Source organism: Lithobates pipiens, unplaced genomic scaffold (assembly GCF_037356315.1).
Source record: "Lithobates pipiens isolate NorthernLeopardFrog02 unplaced genomic scaffold, aLitPip1_a1.2 Scaffold_23, whole genome shotgun sequence".
Classification (NCBI taxonomy): Eukaryota; Metazoa; Chordata; class Amphibia; order Anura; family Ranidae; genus Lithobates; species Lithobates pipiens.
The window spans coordinates 163,577,164-163,596,237 of NW_027507785.1; the positions used below are offsets into that span (position 1 = coordinate 163,577,164).

General features: G+C 47.3%; 1 protein-coding gene across 3 annotated transcripts in view; it reads right to left on the reverse strand.

Moving 5' to 3' along the window:
* XRCC6 (X-ray repair cross complementing 6) overlaps positions 1 to 19,074 on the reverse strand; it is a 229,176-nt gene that overhangs the window by 71,879 nt on the left and 138,223 nt on the right. For all 3 annotated transcript variants that reach the window (XM_077452527.1, XM_077452525.1, XM_077452526.1), the window contains one exon: positions 592 to 721. In XM_077452527.1, the coding sequence (XP_077308653.1) occupies positions 592 to 721 (130 nt within the window). The remainder of the gene's footprint in view (positions 1 to 591; positions 722 to 19,074) is intronic.

The following is a 19,074-nucleotide window of genomic DNA, read 5'->3' on the forward strand; positions in this document are numbered from 1 at the left end:
AAGAAAATGGAAATATAGTAAAAACTGTAAACGTTTCTCAGAAGAAAAGAAAAAAAGATGTCCATTCTTCTAGGACACTAGCAAAAACCTGAAGCATACAGAGTTGTTATACTGGGCTGGTCACGTTTTTTGTTTACCAGTATTCAAATCCTCCTGTAGGTAACCGTTTAACCCTATTGTCCCGTGTCCCCTCAATGAACCAGGAAAAAATACCTGTTGATCCTTCCAGAAATCTTGTTGGCTAACAACTTTCTTTGCTGAGCCTTATTAGCTACTGTACATAGTCCCCAGCAATCTGAGAACTGCAGAATCCTTCCCATCAATGTTAATAGAGAAGGGAATGTTATTATAGCCGTGTTCCTGAGACAACAATGATGCATCTCCACAGACACATTAAGAGAAGTACTGTCATCCTTGGACAGAAAAGTGTTAATGGCAGGATTACCAGTCAAAGGAAAAATAAGCCTTAAAAAACTGCAACTGCAAAATACTGCATTTTAGTTTTAGATCTGCTTTAAATGTCCCATTCCAGTATATTAACAAGAAGTGTTATGTTAAAGAGTTTTACAGAGGCATTAAAAGATTACTAACCTGTATTGAAATCTCAGTTTGCGCACAATTTCTTTCATTTTATCCACCTGTTCATCTCCGGCAGGAACTTTTTCCGGGCCTCCAATTTTACGAATGTCATCAGCAAATGGAATAAAAATGAGGTTGAAACCTGAAATGGAATATATTTAATATAATACATACAGCTATTCAACAGATATCTAAAGAAAAAAAAATGATAAAAATTTAATATGGGTACAGCGTTGCATGACCGCGCAATGTCAAAGTGCAACAGCGCTAAAAGCTGAAAATTGGTCTCGTCAGGAAGGGGGTGAGCGTGCCTGGTATTGAAGTGGTTAATATACAGCCTGTGATTAGGAATTTCTGTTCAAGCTGAAGAATAGGATAATAATCCAAATACACGTTATCTCACACAAAACATCAGTGTGTGTATGTGTGTATGTGCATTTAATTATTTTTTTTTTATTGCACACAGAGTTGTGCTCATAAGTTTACACACCCTGGCAGAATTTATGATTTCTTGGCCATTTTTCAGAGAATATGAATAACACAAAACATTTTTCACTCATGGTTAGTGTTTGCCTGAAGCCATTTACTACCCATCAACTGTTTTTACTCTTTTTAACCGCTTCCCGACCAGCTGCCGTAGTTTTACTGCAGCGGCTGGTCAGGAAGCGGTTAAAAAGAGTTCCACGAGGGGAGATGGCATCACTTCCCCTGTATGCGTTTACACCTACACAGGCAGGGGAGGATTTAATTCGTCAGGACAGATCAGCAGGTCCAAGACAGAAATAATTGGCCTTGGCCTGGAGACTGATTGGTTCTAAAACCTATCCGATCATTGCGGCCGCCGTAAGGAAACATCGCTTTGCAGAATGGCATAGGTGGGCGAAGCGACATTACCTTATGGCAGCTGCGACGATTGGATTAGTTTTAGAACCAGTCAGTCTCCAGGCTCTTTTCCTTTCCAGAGAGAGGAGAGAGCATCCAAATGTGGGTTGCGACAACATTACACTGACAGTACACATAGGCACACATTTCACACTCCAATCACCCCGATTGCCCCCCCCCCCCTCCCGCCCAGTTAACCCCTTCACCCCCTGTCACTGTGTCACCCAGTGCAGTTTTCATATTTTTCTTTGATCATTGTACTGGTGTCATGTGCGATACTAATCAGCGTTAGGGTACCCCAAATAGGGGGCTTTAGGGGGGGGGGGTCCCTAGACCTAATAAAGGTTTAACCACTTGATCACCCCGTCACTAGTATCACCGTTTTAGTGTCATGGGTGACGCTGGTTAGCTAGTCATATTTAATAGCGTCAGGGCACCCGCCGTATATTGCCCAATAAAGGTTTAATCCCCTGACCACCCAGCGGGTGACATCAGTTAGGTTTTAGCGTCAGTCAGTGTCTGCGTTGTCCCAGGCAGCGTCAGATTAGTGCCAGGAGCTCTAATACTGCGTACACGCGATCAGACTATCCGCCGGACTTTGCAGCGGAGGTAAGCCGGACTTTCCGAACGAGCAGACTTGCCCACACACGACCAGACTTTTCCGGCAGACTAGGTCCAGCGGACAATCCGCTGGACTTTTGGCGAAGGTCCGTCGGACTTTTCAAATGAATGGACTTGCCAACACGGAGTAAAGTCCGTTCATTTTGAACGAGACTCCAGTTAGACGGGACTAGAGAAGTCAATGTCGCCACCTCCACCGGCGCCCCCATCCCAAAGCACCTTGTCCCCATGTTGATGAGGACAAGGGCCTGTTCCCAACAACCCTGGCCGTTGTTCGTCGGGGTCTGTAGGCGGGGGGATTATCGGAATTCGGGAGCCCCCTTTAATAAGGTGAGCCCCCTTTAATAAGTCGGAGATCGGCTTTCCAGCCATAATAACCAGCCGCTCGGCTGTTATGCCGGAGGAGCGGGAGGGGACGCCCCCCCTCCCGCCGCTCTTACCGGGGCTCCCATTCAATCGGGAGCCCCGATCGAACATCCGATGCCTCCAGTGGCTAGGGAGAGACTGGAATGAAGCTGTAAGCGGCTTCGTTCCAGTCTCCTAATTGTAAACACAGAAGCGACGTCCGGTTTAAAAAAAAAAATACAGTATTCAGAATCGCCGAAAACAGCGATCTGAATACTTTGAAGTGTAAAGGAGTGATCGGGGGTCATTTAGACCCCCAATCCCTCCATAAAAAGAGTACCTGTCACAACCTATTACTGTCACAGGGGATGTTTACATTCCTTGTGCAAGCAATAAAAGTGATCAAATTTATTTTTATTTTTTTTAAACTATTTATTAATTTTAAAATAAATAAGAATTTTTTTTTAAAGCGCTCCCGTCGCCGCGAGCTCGCGCAGCAAAGAAAATGCATACGGAAGTCGCACCCACATATGTAAACTGTGTTCAAATCACACATGTGAGGTATTGCCGAGCAATAATTCTAGCACTACACCTCCTTTGTAACTCTAACCTGGTAACCGGAATTTTTTTTTTAAAGCGTTGCCTATGGAGATTTTTAGGTACCGCAGTTTGTCGTCATTCCACGAGTGCGTGTAATTATAAAGCGTTACATGTTTGGTATCTATTTACTTTTACGCAACATCCTTCACATTATGCAAAAAAATTGGGCTAATTTTACCATTTCATTTTTTGAAATTCATGAAAGTGTCCCAAAAAGTTGCGTTTAAAACACCGCTGCACAAATACCGTGTGACATAAAATATTGCAACAATCGCCATTTTATTCTCTAGGGTCTCTGCAAAAATAAATAAATTATATATAAATAATATATTATATATGTTTGGGGGTTCCAAGTAATTTTCTAGCAAAAAATATGGATTTTAACTTGTAAACATCAAATGTCAAAAATAGGCCTAGTCATGAAAAGGTTAAAGTAGTTTATTAGACAGCTCCGGGGGTGGTCTTCCGACTTCGGGGGTCTTCTCGCTGGGCTCCTCCGCTATCTTTTACTAGCTGAGGAGCCCGGCTTTCTCCTTAGTTGCCGCCGTCCGTTGGTCTTCTTCCAACTTCGGGGGTCTTGTCCCGCTCTTCGGTTCTTCTGCCGGGCCTCCGCTATTTTCTTCCAGCTCTTTTACTAGCGTTGGCCCAGTCTTCTAGTTTGTTGCCGTCGCCTTTTCTTCCTTTCAATGTTGACACGACGCTCTCTTCGGCCATAATGCAAGGGACACATTGCGCAGCGACTTATATAGGCATAAGGGCGTGGTCACCGGGTGATGGCACATGGTGACCCCGTCCCTTATGTCACAGTTCCAGCATCCCCTGGGACTGACATAAGGGGCGGGGTCACCATGTGACATCACTCGTGACCCCTGCCCCTTATGCCTGTATAAGTTGCTGCGCAACATGTCCCTGGCATTGCGGCCGGGGAGAGTGTCGTGTCAACATCGGAAGGAGGAGAAGGAGGAGAAGGAGAAAGAAAGAGGAAAGAAAGAAAAAAGAAGAATAAAGAAGAGGGAGGAGGCGAAAACGACGAACGAGAAGACCGGGCCAACACTAGTAAAAGAGCTGGAAGAAGATAGGGGGGCTCCTGGATTCCAATAAGACCCCCACCCGCAGACCCCGACAACCAATGGCCAGGATTGTCAGAAAGAGGCCCTTGTCCTCATCAACAAGTTCTGGCGCTCGCCCATGTTGAGGGCACATTGCCTGGTACCGCTCGGGGGGGGGGCACTTGCTCGTCCTCACCCCATTTCCTGACTGGCCCGGGCTGGGTGCTCAGATAAGGGTCTGGTATGGACCTTGGGGGGACCCCCACGCCGTTTTTCTGGTGTAGGGGTTCCTCTTTTAAATCCATACTAGGCCACGGGGCTCGCGAGGTGTCAATCTCGCCGATGGAGGTGGCGACACCAACTTCCTTCACGGAGTCGCGTTCAAAATTAACGGACTTTACTCCATGTGTGGGCAAGTCCGTTCATTTGAAAAGGCTGGCGGACTAGCACACAGATGGGCGGATTGTGGACTAGCCAGTCCGGTGGACAGTTTTGAGTCAAGACTTCTTTCTAAGTCCGCTGTACTTTTGGGAAGAAAAAGTCCGCTGGAGCCCACACACAGGTGAATTGTGAAGAAAAAGTCTGATCGTTTGTGGCATAACACGCACCATACACCTCTCTTAATAGTATAGTGTCTGAACGGATCAATATGTTTGAACTATATTAGCGTCCCCAATAGTTTAGAGTTCCCAAAAACGCAGCGTTGGTGGAATCAGCCCAGATCGATGCTAGCACTTGCATTTAGCCCCTCCGCACAGCCCACCCAAGTGCAGTATCAATCGATCACTGTCGCTTGCTAAACACATAAGTGCAGCATTCGCAGAGTCAGGCATGATCCCTGTGAACGCCAACAGTTTTTTTGTTAGTGTTTGAAGCAGTCGCTGACAGTCAGGTGCTTTTTTTTTTCCTGCGAGTCTCACTATTGTATCAGTAAATTTAGAGGCCAAAATGTCCAATCGAAGGTATACTAGTGAAGAGGCCTACACGTTTCTGAGCCTGACACATAAGAATGAAGAGAAAGTCACCCATCTGTCCGATTCTGGCTCAGAATACGAACCAGTAGACACCAGCGGTACCCTGACAGATAGCTCTGACGACGGAGTTGTGGTCCCTGCCAAGGACAGGCGTACCTGACACCGTTCTGCTGTTACTAGTGCTGCTCATCCTTCTGGCAAGCACAAGCGGCCTAGTACATCCTGGTCATACATTCAGCACTGCAGTGGCACTTGGTTACGTGGCGAGTCCCATAAGTGCAGTTCAAGCTGGTGCGGCAGCTAGCACAAGTAGTGTCCTGCAGCCACCAAGAAGACAAACACAGGCCTGTCGAGCACATAGTGCCCTTCCCACTGCATTTGCCAATCCTAATTGAGAACTCCCCACTTCTGCAGTGCCCGTAATTCCCCCATTCACTGGCCAAACTGGAATTCAGGTGGAAACGATTTTACGTCACTTGATTTTTATTCACTGTTTTTCACGGGTCTCTATTGATCAATTGTGGACCAAACCAATTTGTATGCTGGTCAATTCATCGCCACTAATCCCCAGTTGACCCTTGCCAGAGACTGGAGACCCATTATGCTCTCCGGATTTAAGACCTTCCTGGGCCTATCCCTACTCATGGGCATAACCAAAAAAAGTGACTTGCGGTCATATTGGTCAACTGACCCAATTCACCATATGGCCGTGTTCTCTGCCTCCATGACCAGGACATAAGAGCAGATCTTGCAGTTCATGCATTTCAATGACAATGAACTCTGTCATCCTTGGAGTGACCCTGAATACGATCAGCTCTACAAAATTCAGCCCCTCGTAAACCACTTCAACCAGCAGTTTACAGCCTTGTTTACTCCCAATCAAGTTGTCTGCGCTGATGAGTCCCAGCTTAAGTTTTCTCGCCGCTTGTCATTCAAACAGTAACTTTCCAGCAAGCGTGCCAGATATGTGGTCATGATAAACAAGCTCTGTGACAGGGCAACAGGCTATACATATAGTTTTATGGTTTAGGAGGGAAGACAGTTACGTAGAGCTGGAGAACTGCCCTGACTACATAGGGAGCGCTGGTAAGATTGTGCGGGACTTGGTGTCACCCTTATTCGGAAAGGGGTACCACTTGTATTTGGACAATTATTGCCACTTTTTAGTCACTCGTTTAGATCGCACAGTGCCACATGCGCCAATTCCATGATCAATCACCGAGGTTTACCCCAGCGGCTTGTAGATTCCCATTTTAGGCTGGGGGAGAGAGCCTGCTTGAAGTTTAATCATTTGCTCGCTGTAAAGTGGAGGGATAATAAGAATGTTTTTGTTCTGTCCTCTCTTCACGCAGACGCGATGGTCCAAATTCCTACGGAGACTGTTGTGGAGAAACCCCTTTTTGACCACGAATATAACCTTAATATGGGAGCGGAGGACCTCAATGACCAGTTGTTGGCGCCGTACCCAATTGCCCATAAGGCCAAACGCTGGTATAAAAAAAATGTCTGTATATTTATTCCAATTGGCTCTGCTGAATGCTTATGTGCGATACAAAGCTTCAGGATGAACTGGACCCTTACTTAAATTACAGGAAGAGATCATCACAGCTTCCAATCCAAATGCAGTGAGCCGGCTGCATGAGAGGCATTATCCGTATGTCCTCCCTGGTACCCCTACCCAAAGAAATCCCCAAAGATTATGTTGTGTCTGTAGAAAGTGCGGATTTAGGCACAACACCCACTTTTATGTGCAAATATATAAAAAAAAATTAAGAAAAAAATAATAAAAAAGAGCCTTTAATACAAAATTGTCACTAAATGATATATTATTCAAACATGGTATGGTTATATGTGGAATTACACCCCAAAATACATTCTGCTGCTTCTCCGGAGTATGGGGAAACCACAGGCGAGAGTTTTTGGGAGCCTTCCCGCATACAGGACCCCAAAAACCAAGCACCGCCTTCAGGCTTTCTAAAAAGGTGTAAAATTGTGATTTTACTCCTCATTACCTATCACATTTATGGAGGCCTTGAAATGTACAGGGAGCACAAAAGAATGTATTTTGGGGTGTAATTCCACATATAACCATGGCATGTGTGAGCAATATATCATTTAGTGACAACTTGGTGTATTTTTTTTAATCACTTGTGGCACAAAAATAAAATATTCAATGGGCTCAACATGCCGCTCAGCAATTTCCTTGGGGTGTCTACTTTTCAAAATGGGGTCATTTGGGGGGGGGGGGGGTACTGCCCTGCCATTTTAGCACATCAAGAAATGAGATGGGCAGTAATAAACTAAAAGCTGTGTAAATTCCAGAAAATGTACCTTAGTTTGTAGATTCTATAACTTTTATGCAAACCAATAAATATACACTTCTTGACATTTATTTTTACCAAAGACATGGCTGAATACATTTTGGCCTAAATGTATGAATAAAATTGAGTCGATTATAAAAAAAAAAAAAAAAAAAAAAAAAAAAAATCGGTCTGTTTATATATGGCAAAAAATAAAAAGCAGAGGCAATCAAATTCCAAACGAAAGCTCTATTTTTGGGAAAAAAAAGCATGCTAATTTTGTTTGGGTACAGCATTGCATGATCACGCAATTAGCAGTTAAAGCAGCACAGTGCCAAATTTTAAAAATCGCTCTGGTCATTGAGCAGCCAAATTTTCCGGGGCTGAAGTGGTTGCATCATAATCACAACAGAATCTACCCAAATGACCCTGATAAAAAATTGAGATACACTGGTGATTTTGGCCTGATAGCATGCACACAAGTTTACACAAAAGGGTTTGAATGACTATTAAAAGGTAACCATCCTCACCTGGGATCTGTTTGCTTGTACTTAACGTGTATGTATAAAAATACGATGTTTATAACAGCCGGTTCACACTGCCGGCGATGCGAGGCGACACCGACTTGCCTCGCCGCGACCTCAGCGGCGATTTGCAAATGACTTCTGTATAGAAGTCAATGCAAGTCGCCCCGAGGTCGCCCAGAAGTAGTACAGGAACCTTTTTTCTGAGTCGGAGCGACTCGAGTCGCTCCTCTCAGAACGGTTCCATTGTACAGAACGGGGGCGACTTGTCAGATTGCGGCGAGGCAAGTCGTGTCGCCTCGCATCGCCCGCAGTGTGAACCGGCCCTTACTGTAAAATACTTTTCTTTGAAGTACATCACGGGACACAGAACCACAGTAGTTCCTATGTGGGTTATATAACACCTTAAGGTGATGGACACTGGCATGCCCCAAGACAAAAAGGGCACTTCCTATATAACCCCTCCCACTACTGGAAGTACCTCAGTTTTGTACCCAATCAATACAAGTGTATACCAAAGAAGGGAGGGACCTCTGTGTAAGCCGTTATAAAAAAATCCTATTTTCTTATTGTACATCACAGGGACACATAGCCATAGTAGTTACTATGTGGAATGTCCCATAGCAGTGGCAACTGAAGGGAGGGAGACAACAAAAGTAGGGCACCAAGAGACTAGGAGGACTCTGCGCCCAAAGGCGATATCCTCCTGACCTTTTACATCTACTTGATAGAATCCGGTAAATGTATGGACTGAAGACCAAGTTGAGGCCTTGCAGATCTGAGCCATAGAAGCTTGGTGATGCACTGCCCAAGAAGCACTAACAGCCCTGGTGGAGTGAGCTTTAATATGAAAAGAAGGAATTTTCCTCTTTAAACCATAATAATATAATAATATATATATAATAATAATAATAATAATCATTTGACTAATCCATTTAGAAATAGAAGACTTCGATGCTGCCTGTCCTCTTAGGACCTTCTGGCAGCACAAACAAAACATATTTTACGAATCTGAGCGGTCGCTTTTAAATAGACATTGACCGCCCTCACCACATCAAGAAAATGTAGTGACTTTTCTTCCACACAACGAGGTTCTGGAAAAAACATAAGAAAAATATCCTGGTTTAAATTAAAACCGAATATCACCTTCGGTAGGAAATTAGGATCAAGTCGCAATACTACCTTATCCTTATGAATAATCAAATACGGCTCTTTACAAGAAAGAGCAGCCAACTCTGATACTCTTCTTCCAGGAGATATGGCAACCAAGAAAACAATTATGCTCATCAAGACGACCAAGGGAATATCTCAAATTGAATCAAATGGCTGTTTTTGTAAAGCCGACAGTACTAAATTTAAGTCCCAAGAGTTCAGGGGTGATCCAACTGGGGGATTAATCCGTGTTACCCCCTGAATAAAGTTACCAGAGAGTGTGAAGCAAGTGAATGTTGAAAAAATACAGATAAGGCAGACACCTGGCCCTTGATTGTACTTAAGGCCAGCTTCATCTCTAATCCCATCTGTAGGAAGTCAAGGATCCTACCTATGACATTTTCTGGGGTGTCAAACCATGGATTCACACCAGGAGACAAATGTCTTCTAGACTCTATAGTATATGATTCTAGAGGCTGGCTTCCTAGCATTAACCACAGTAGAAACTACTGAAGTTGACAGCCCATGGTCCTTTAGAATGTGGGTCTCAATAGCCAAACTGTTAAATTTAGTGCTTTTAAGGTAGGATGGAATACCGAACCTTGCAAGAGAAGGTCTGGCCCCAGTGGTAGGGTCCAAGGGTCCCCTACCGCCATTTTTATGATCTCGGTAAAACAAGATCTCATGGCATACAAGAATCACCTCCTTCTCTTCTCGTTTGATCCTACAGAGAAGCTGCAGAAGCAGTAGAACAGGAGGAAACACATAGATCCGTGAGAACCAATCCCATGGAAAGGCCAAGGTATCTTTTCCGCATGCCATTGGATCCCTTGTCCTTGATACAAATTATCGATCTTGTTGAACCTGGACGAAAACAGATCCACATTCAGAACTCCCCATTTTTGACATATTGACAGAAAGATGTCGGAATGAAGGGACCATTCTCCCAGGAACAATTGTTGGTGACTCAAGTAGACCGCCTGCCAATTCCCTATACCTGAAGTGAAAATTTCTGATAGGCGAGGAACGTTGCTTTCTGCCCAAGAAAGAATATGATTCACCTCTCTAGGCCACATGACTTGTCATGCCCCCTTGGTGATTGATGTAGGCCACTGCTGTGGCATTGTCGGATTGAATCCTGACAGGATAATTCCGTAGTCTGAGCATCAAGGCCTCCAGGGCCAGGCATACTGCCCAAATCTCTAGAATATTGATGGGCAAGGTCTTCTCTCATTTGGACCATTTCCCCTGGACAGATGCTTCTTCCAGGACTGCTCTCCAGCCCAGAAGGCTGGCATCTGTTACCACCTTCCAGGTGACTGATAGAAAGGATTTCCCTTTTTGAAGATTCTTGGATATCAACCACCAATTGAGGCTCTGATGCACATTGGGGGATAAATGCATTGGGAAGTCCAGAGCTTGGACCTTCTTGTTCCAAGTAGACAGGATACTGTTTTGTAGCAATCTTGAATGAAACTGCGCATAAGGAACAGCCTCCAAAGAGGCCACAATCTTTGCCAACAATTTCATGCAAAGTCGAATAGAAGGATTCTTCTTTGTTTTGACCAACTGAATCAGTTCCTTTATGTAACTGATCCTTTCCTGGGGCAGAAACACCCTCTTCTGAGCTGTATCTATGATCAGCCCCAAGTACTTCAATCGCCTTCATGGTTTTAAGGAGGATTTCTCTAGGTTGAGAATCCAACCTAGGTCTTCCGGGGAGCTGACTGCAGTGACCAAAGTCTGGTTTAAGCGGGCTACCGATTGATCTATCAAGAGTCGATTGTCTAAGTAGGCTAGTATTGTTATACCTTTGGCACTTAACCTGGCTAAAGGAGGAGCCAGGACTTTAAACACTCGAGGTGCAGTAGCCAGATCGAAAGGTAGAGCTACAAACTGAAAATTAAGATTTTCTACCTCGAAGCTTAGAAATTTCTGATGAGCAGGAAAAATCTGCACATGGAGATAAGCATCCTTGATGTCGATTGATGCCACAAGTTCTCCCCCCATGTCCCTACTGATCAGATTGACTTCATGTGAAAGGAACAGATATTTAAAAATGGTTTCAGATGTTTGAGATCTAAAATGGGATTGACAAACCCATTTGGTTTTGGAACCGCGAACAGGTTTGAATAAAAGCCCAAACCTTGCTCTTCCAAGAAGACCTCCAATGTCACTTGAGATAAAAGATGATCCAGAGCTAGAAAGAGAGACGACTTTTTAATTGGATCTCTGAGAACATTTGATCTGAAAAAACCAAGGAGACGGGAACTCTCGGAACTCGAGTTTGTTACCTAGAGAAATTGAGGAAGCCACCCATCTGTCTTGACATTGTTCCTGCTAGACCCTTGAAAACTCTAGAAGCCTTCCCCCCACTCGAGCGAGCGGGGGCGTCTCTTCATAAGGAGGCTTTAGTATTTTGTTTTGTGGGTTTCCTCCCCCAGGTCCTCTTTTGGCCCTGGGACTGACCCTGAGGTTTACCTCTTCAATCTGACAGTGGAGGCCTTCGTGATTGCCTGGAGGCTTCTGCCCCTGGCACTGGAGAAGAAGTATGTTTAAAAGTAAAATGCTTAAAGAGGAAGTAAACCCTAATGGGTTTACTTCCTCTTTCATTTCCTGCAAAGGCAAAGCATAATGGACTACTATGCATTGCCACACAGCGAAGTCACCGCTGTCCCCTGTAGTCCGGCGCATATATCTTCTCGGTGCGGTCTCGCAGCTCCGCCGCTGTCATTCGGCGAAGCCGCGATGACGTCACTCCCGCGCATGCGCACGGGAGCCGACACGCGCGGCATCTTCTTCGTTGACGATGCCGCGCTCATTGCGCCTGCGCGCCGCTGTCTACGGCGCATGCGCCGTAGACAGCAGTGCCTGTCTTTGGGCAAATATCTCCTAAACCGTATAGGTTTAGGAGATATTTCTTGGACCTACAGGTAAGCCTTAATCTAGGCTTACCTGTAGGTCAAAGTGTGTTGTAAGGGTTTACAACCACTTTAAACGTCTTCTTAACCGGTAAAAGGGAATTTTTCCCATTAGAAATTCTTTGGATATACTTATCCAGATCATCTCCGAATAACCGTTCACCATGAAAAAGGGAAGCTGGCCAAGATCTTTTTGCATGGCGCTTCGGCTGACCAATTTTTCAACCATAGGATTCTACACACATGCATCAGCCCTAGCAAGAGCCGTGAGGCCTGGAGAATAGAATCTTTCATAACGTCTACTGTGAAACACAATATTTCTGATATACCTGCCAAATCCTGGGCCTGCTGATCAGGAATAACTGAGTACATCTGTAAACTGGTCCTTTAAGGACTGAGATACTCCGATCGCTGCCAGAGCAGGCTGAAAGACTGAATCTGCGAACTAAATATTGTTTTAAAAAGGAACTCCAACTTCTTACCTGTTGGATCCTTTAGCATTATGAGCATTGTCAACTGAACAAGTCAAGTTTTTATTTACAGAGGATATAGCAGCATCAATTGCTGGAATTTCCCCTTTCTTGTAAAAGTCTTCCGCCATAGGAAGTATTGAAAACTTTTTTAGATAGAAAAATAGGATTTTTGTACTCGCCGTAAAATCCTTTTCTCTGAAGTTCGTTGACGGACACAGCTCCAGTAATCTTGACCATAGGGTTATTACGCCACCTTCAGGAGAAGACTAGGCATAACATGCAATACATGTGAAAAAACAGAACTTTACAGTTCCGCCCAGGGGGCGGTCCCTCTGGTAATAACCCCTCAGCCTGCTTCCTGCAGCTCAGTATAACAAGCAGTACAAGGTAAACCAATAGAAGAGGAGGGTGCTGTGTCCGTCAATGAACTTCAGAGAAAAGGATTTTACAGCGAGTACAACAATCCTATTTTCTCTTTCGTTCATTGACAGACACAGCTCCAGTAATCTTGACCGTAGGGACGTCCCCAAGCAGTGTCATAACAAGGGGTGGGAACAGCAATAAAACACCCGCTCCCTAACAGGGGAGTCACCATCTTAACTAACGGCATCAGAACTTGCGATCAACAAATGCAGCAGTGCATTAATACTCAAAGTTAACGGTTTCTTTAAAACAGAAAATAAGAGTGCAAAATTGCAACATTACACAGCCACCTGCAAAACTTTGCGGCCAAAGCATGCATCCGATGATGCACTTACATCCACTTTCTAGAATTTGGTAAAGGTGTGAACGGACGACCAAGTCGCCGGCTTATACACTTGAGTGACTGACGCTCAATGTCGGAAAGCCCCAGAGGTTCCAACTGCCCTAGTGGAATGGGCCAGGACAGGAAAGGGGGGCACTTGCCCCTTCAAGGCGTAGGCTTGTAACACAATCTGTCTGATCCACCTGGAAATGGTGGCCGACGAGACCGCCATACCTTTTTTCGGACCAGCTACCGAAACAGAGCGTCTAACTTCCGAAAGGGAGCCGCGGCAGACAAATATACCCTTAGGGCCCGGACCACATCCGGGGAATGAAGAGCCACCTCCTTAGGATATGTCGGTATAGGACACAGAGATGGTAACACAATGTCTTCATCGATGTGAAACGCCGAAACCACCTTTGGCAGAAAGGAAGGTTGCGGATGCAACACCACCTTATCCTTATGGATAACCAGATAGGGCAACTCGCAAGACAAGGCCGCCAGTTCTGAAACCCTCCTGGCCGATGTAATGGTCACTAGGAAGACCACTTTCTGGGAAAGAGTCAACAAGGGAATTTCCCTGATGTTCTCAAACGGCGGTTTCTGAAGCGCGGATAGCACCAGATTCAGATCCCAAGGGGGCAAAGGTGGACGCACTGGAGGGACTACATGCCGGACCCCTTGTATAAAAGTGCTCACTAGAGAGTGAGACGCAGGGGTCATTGGAAAAAACACAGCCAAAGCTGATATTTGTCCCTTAATGGTGCTTAAAGCCAATGTCTGGTCTACTCCTTGCTGTAGGAACAGCAGGATCCTGGAAACGGAATAGATGCGCTGACGCCACCCCTTCTCCTCACACATGGAGATGTAGGTCTTCCTGGTAGGATGGTATATCTTCCAAGAAGAAGATTTTCGTGCCCTCAACATAGTTGAAATCACAGAGTCCGACAGGCCCCAGTTTCTTAGCACCTGGCTCTCAACAGCCATGCCGTTAAACCCAATGATGGTAAAGCAGGATGGAGAATCGGACCTCGAGGTCTTTTCGCAACTTTAGTCGCCAGGGAGTGTCTGCAACCAGGCATACTAGGTTGGCGTACAAGGGACGCCGAGGCCAATCTGGGGAAATCAGTATCACTGGAATCCCCTCGGCCTCCACTCTGCGGAGCAGGTGTGGTAACAGTTTTAGCGGAGGAAAGGCATAGATCAGTCGGTACTGACCCCATGGAGCCACCAGCGCGTCTCATGCATCTGCCCAAGGATCTCTTGTCCTGCATACGAATCTCGGCACCTTCCAATTGAGATGGGAGGCCAGGAGATCCACGTCTGGTGTGCCCCACTGCAGGCAGAGCAGCCTGAACACCTCCGGATGCAACGCCCATTCTCCTGGGTCCAGCATCGGACGCCCTCTTAGTCTCGTCAACCATGTGGAGAGGCATAGCCTGATCGCTCGGAGCTCAAGCACATTGATCAGCAACTTGGATTCCTCCCCTGACTAGAGGCCCTGGGTTGACTGTACTCCCAGTACTCCACCCCAGCCACTCAGACTGGCGTCCATTGTGATCACTGTCCAATGCAGAGGTAGGAACGACTTCCCAGGCAGAAGTGCCCGGGACCTAAGCCACCAGAGCAGGGAGTCCCTGATTGACCGAATCTGCCGATCCAGGGATAATGGAGATCTGTCCCCTTTTGTCAATATCTCCTTCTGCAAGACTCTGGTGTGAAACTGGGTGTGCGGTAGCGCCTCGAAGGAGGCCACCATGAGGCCCAGGACTCACATGCAGAAACGCAGCGACTACCAGCTGCGGTTCATCAATAGCTTTACCGCAGCTCAGCAGTAAGCCTAGGTACTGCAAGCGCCGAGTCGGTATAAGCACCGACTTTTGAGGTTAAACAGCCACCTAAATTCCTGTAGGGTTTGCATGGTGATTGCCACATCCTCTGTCTGAGTCAGAAGCTGCTCTCCGGAGGAGATTGCCTAGGTAACCTACGATTGTGATCCCGCGTTGTTGCAACAAAGCCAAAATTGGAGCCAATACCTTGGTAAAGACTCGGGGTGCTGATGCCAAGCCAAAAGGGAGAGCCACAAACTGGTAGTGGGCTTCCCCTACTGCAAATTGCAGAAACCTCTGATGCCTGAGGCATATGGGTATGTGCAGGTACGCATCCTGGATGTCCAAAGACACCAGGGAGTCCCCTTGATGGAGTGCAGCAACCACTGTGCAAACTGATTCCATTCTGAACCTCTGTACTTTTACAAAGCAATTGAGGGCTTTCAGGTCCAATATTGGAGGTACCCCTTCCTTTTTGGGGACTACATTTTGGAGTAGAACCCCTGAAACCTTTCCGATTCTGGAACAGGCACCATCAACCCGCGGCTTAGTGGGTCCCTTACTGCCCCCGATAGGGCCTCCCGGTGTGCCGGGAGTAAGGGCATTCAGGAAGGGAAGAATCTGTTTGGTGGCCAAGAGAGAAACTATCTTGTAGCCAGAAGAAATCAGTTTGCAGACCCATTGGTCGGACAGCCGAGAGGCCATCGGGCTGCAAACTCCTGAAGGTGACCCCCACCTGAGAAATGGGTGGGGTCAGACCTTCATGCGGTAGCACTTTTGCTCGCAGGCTCCTTAGGCTTGCGGGTCCAGGGACACTTTTGTCCCTCAGAGGTCGACCTGTCAGACTGGGAGCGTTTAGCCGAAGTCCCGGACGGACGAAAAAGCCTCTTTTGAGCATAAAAGGAGGGCCCTTGCCTGCGACATGGCTCCTTAGTTTTCCTGGCCTGTGGGAGCAAGGTACTCTTCCCACCTGTGACATTCTTAAGGTCATCCAACGAGGCTCCAAAGAGCCGCTCACCAAGGGTGGGTAGATCCGTCAAGGCTTCTAGTTCCACGCAGACAGTAGCAGCCCGCTGCTTCTCCGGTTCACGGTGCAAACGTTTTGCCCATTCAGTAAGTGTCTGCGACACAAGTGCTGTGGCCAGTACTGGTCGTATTGCAGACCCCACAACTGTAAACAAGGGGCCACTGCCTCGGCCTTCCCGTCGGTAGGGTCCTTAAATGCAGGAGTCCCTTCTACCGGGATCGTGGTTACTTTGTTTAACATGGATACTGGGGGTCCACGATCGGAGGAGCCAACCATTTTTTAAGAAGGCTCTCCCCAAAAGGGGTAGCACACCGTCATTCTTTTTAGGGACCGAGAAGGTCCGTTGCGGGCTTCCCCATGCCTTGTATATGAACTTATCGAAATAAGTCAGAAACGGAAACACCTTAGGTGTACGGGCTGGCTTACGGGACCCAAAAGGGACCGCTACTTCAGCAGAGGGACCTGCTGTATCCTGAATTTCAGGGTACCACGCACAGCTGTGATAAGTGCTCCAACTAGCGATTTGTCTTGCGCGGACCCAGACGGGGACTCATCCTCAATGTCCGATCGGTCCTGGTCAGCGTCATCTGAAACAGAGCAGGGGCTGCCAGTCTCGGCAGGGCCCGAGTCTGCATCAGAGCTCTCCCTGGAGGATGGGGGGCAGGGGGCGCTTTTTATCACCTTTGCGCCTGCACACCACCTCCACCCTGGCAACGAATGTTTCAAGGACCGCCGACAAAGCGTCCAAAGGTACTGCACTGTTTGCAGATGAGCCGGTTGCAATTGCTCACCCACCCTGTCTGCCACCCTTGGGGACTTAGGACAGGTGCACAATCCCACCCTCCTAGCTGCTGCAGACTGAGGGGCCCCCACCGCAGGACTCACCCACCCCCACCCAGTGCTGCACCATTTAGTTACAGGCGTCTGCGTCCAGTATCAGCTCCCAGGTGTCCTGAGCAAAAAAAAAAAAAAGTGCCATTCTGAGCAGCAGGGACCAGCGCCGAGGATAAAAACCGCACTGGGCTACCACAAAATGGCCGTCAGCCGTCCTGTATAAGGGACATAATCACAAAGGAAAATGGCCGCCGAGCTACAGAAAAATGGCCCCTGTCCATGCTTTCCACTAAGGCACACAAAAAATTGCAGACAACCAACTGTACACAGTGAATGAACAGAGATAATGGTGGCAGAACAGCGCTATGGCGATCAGCACATGCAGACCTCCAGACACCCAGCGGGGAGACCACAGACACCCGGGGACACAGACACCCAGTGCAGCCCCCAATCTAAGGTCAGAGCCCCCCGGAGGACCCCTGGCTCAGGTACACACACCGCTCAGCAGCCTGTCATGCAGCATCCCCCACGGGGGGGGGGGGGGGGGGGGGGAATAGGGACAGGGAGAGAAGATAGGGACCCCTAATCGATCTCCCAGGGAATGCCCAGCTGCTCAATTCTGCCAAGGCAGGAAGAGCTGTACTTACCATCCGGACGAGCTGGGGACATCCCATCACAGACCCACTCCCAAGCAGTACGGGGTGGCTGCTGGCCATGGCACACTGTGACAAGGATATGGATATCGGTAGTCCGGTTATATGTGTGCCCCAGAGCGTTGCGCTCCGCAGCCGCCCCTGGAGCCTGAGGGGCATGTCGTGGCCGACCCAGTGCATAGCTAGGCCAGGCTGGGGAGACTACAAGGATCTAAATTATCCAGCCTGTCACCCAGCTGGCTGGAACTTGCGCAAAAAGGCCTTTGATAGGCTGGGCTGACCCTTCCTGTCCGCCACCCTCCGGAAGGTGGGGGTGGAGGGTCCTTTTCTCCAAGCCATCACTCACCTATACAGGTCTCCCTCGACTCTAGTAAGGACCCAATTTGCCTTTTTCCCCCCACATTACCCATATCAGACTGGACTAGACAGGGATGCCCCCTATCCCCCCCTTCTATACGCCCTGTGCATTGAGCCCCTAGCTGCCCATATAAGGCAAAACCGAAAATATCCATGGTATTCCGGTCCATACGAGGGATTTTAAGATACCCCTATTTGCGGACGATGTCCTGTTAACCCTGACCCAGCCACAAATTTCCCTGCCGAACCTGCATGTAGAATTGGAATAATACAGTACCCTCTCAGGCTACAAAATTAATAGCTCCAAGACTGATGCCCTCCCTCTCAATATAGCTCTGCAGACACTCTCAGCCCTATCCCAATCATTTGGTTATGCGTGGAAATCGTCCTCCCTAAAATATTTAGGGGTCTCCCTTACCCCCACCTTTAACACCTTATACAAGGCCAATTTCCCACAGCTTTACACTGATATTAGGGCCTCCCTTGCCTAATGGAAAATCTTAAAGCTTTCCCTCCTCGGTTAAAATGGCGATCCATCCCAGACTCCTTTATCTCTATGAGACCCTCCCCATTCCAATCCCAGCAGCACACCTTAGGACACTTCAGGGCGACCTAATAAAAATTCTTCTGGAATTATAAGAGGCATCGGGTTGCTAGATCCATACTATACGCCCCCCCAGAACCAAGGGGGACTCGCCTTCCCCAACAAAGCCAAATATTATTTAGCAGCCCAATTGCATCCTGGCGCACACTCCATGCCTATAACCGATGGACTCAAATCGAAAAGCTGTGGCTGGCCCCAACCCATCCAGACTCCATGCTATGGACTGCAGATATTAACCTCAGTGGGATCCAACTGCTGGGACCAATGGCGCTTGTGTGTACACTGTGGCGACGTGTCAAAACAGTATACCCGCTTACTTCCACAGCATCCCTGGCAACCTCCTTTTTGTTTACCCCCAACGTACCCAACAGCTTGACTTCACAGATATCCCAACATTGGATCAATAGGACCATGTTCCGATATGGCCAGTTGGTAGACACTAGAACCAGAACATTAAGGTCTTTCCAAGAACTAACAGATGCTTTTGACCTGCCCAGACAAGCTTTCTTTAGCTACCTACAAATTTGCCACTTTGCACAGTCCTTCACGCCGACCCTGCAATTCTCCCCCTTAACGGAGTTTGAGAAAATATGCTTAGAGGGCTT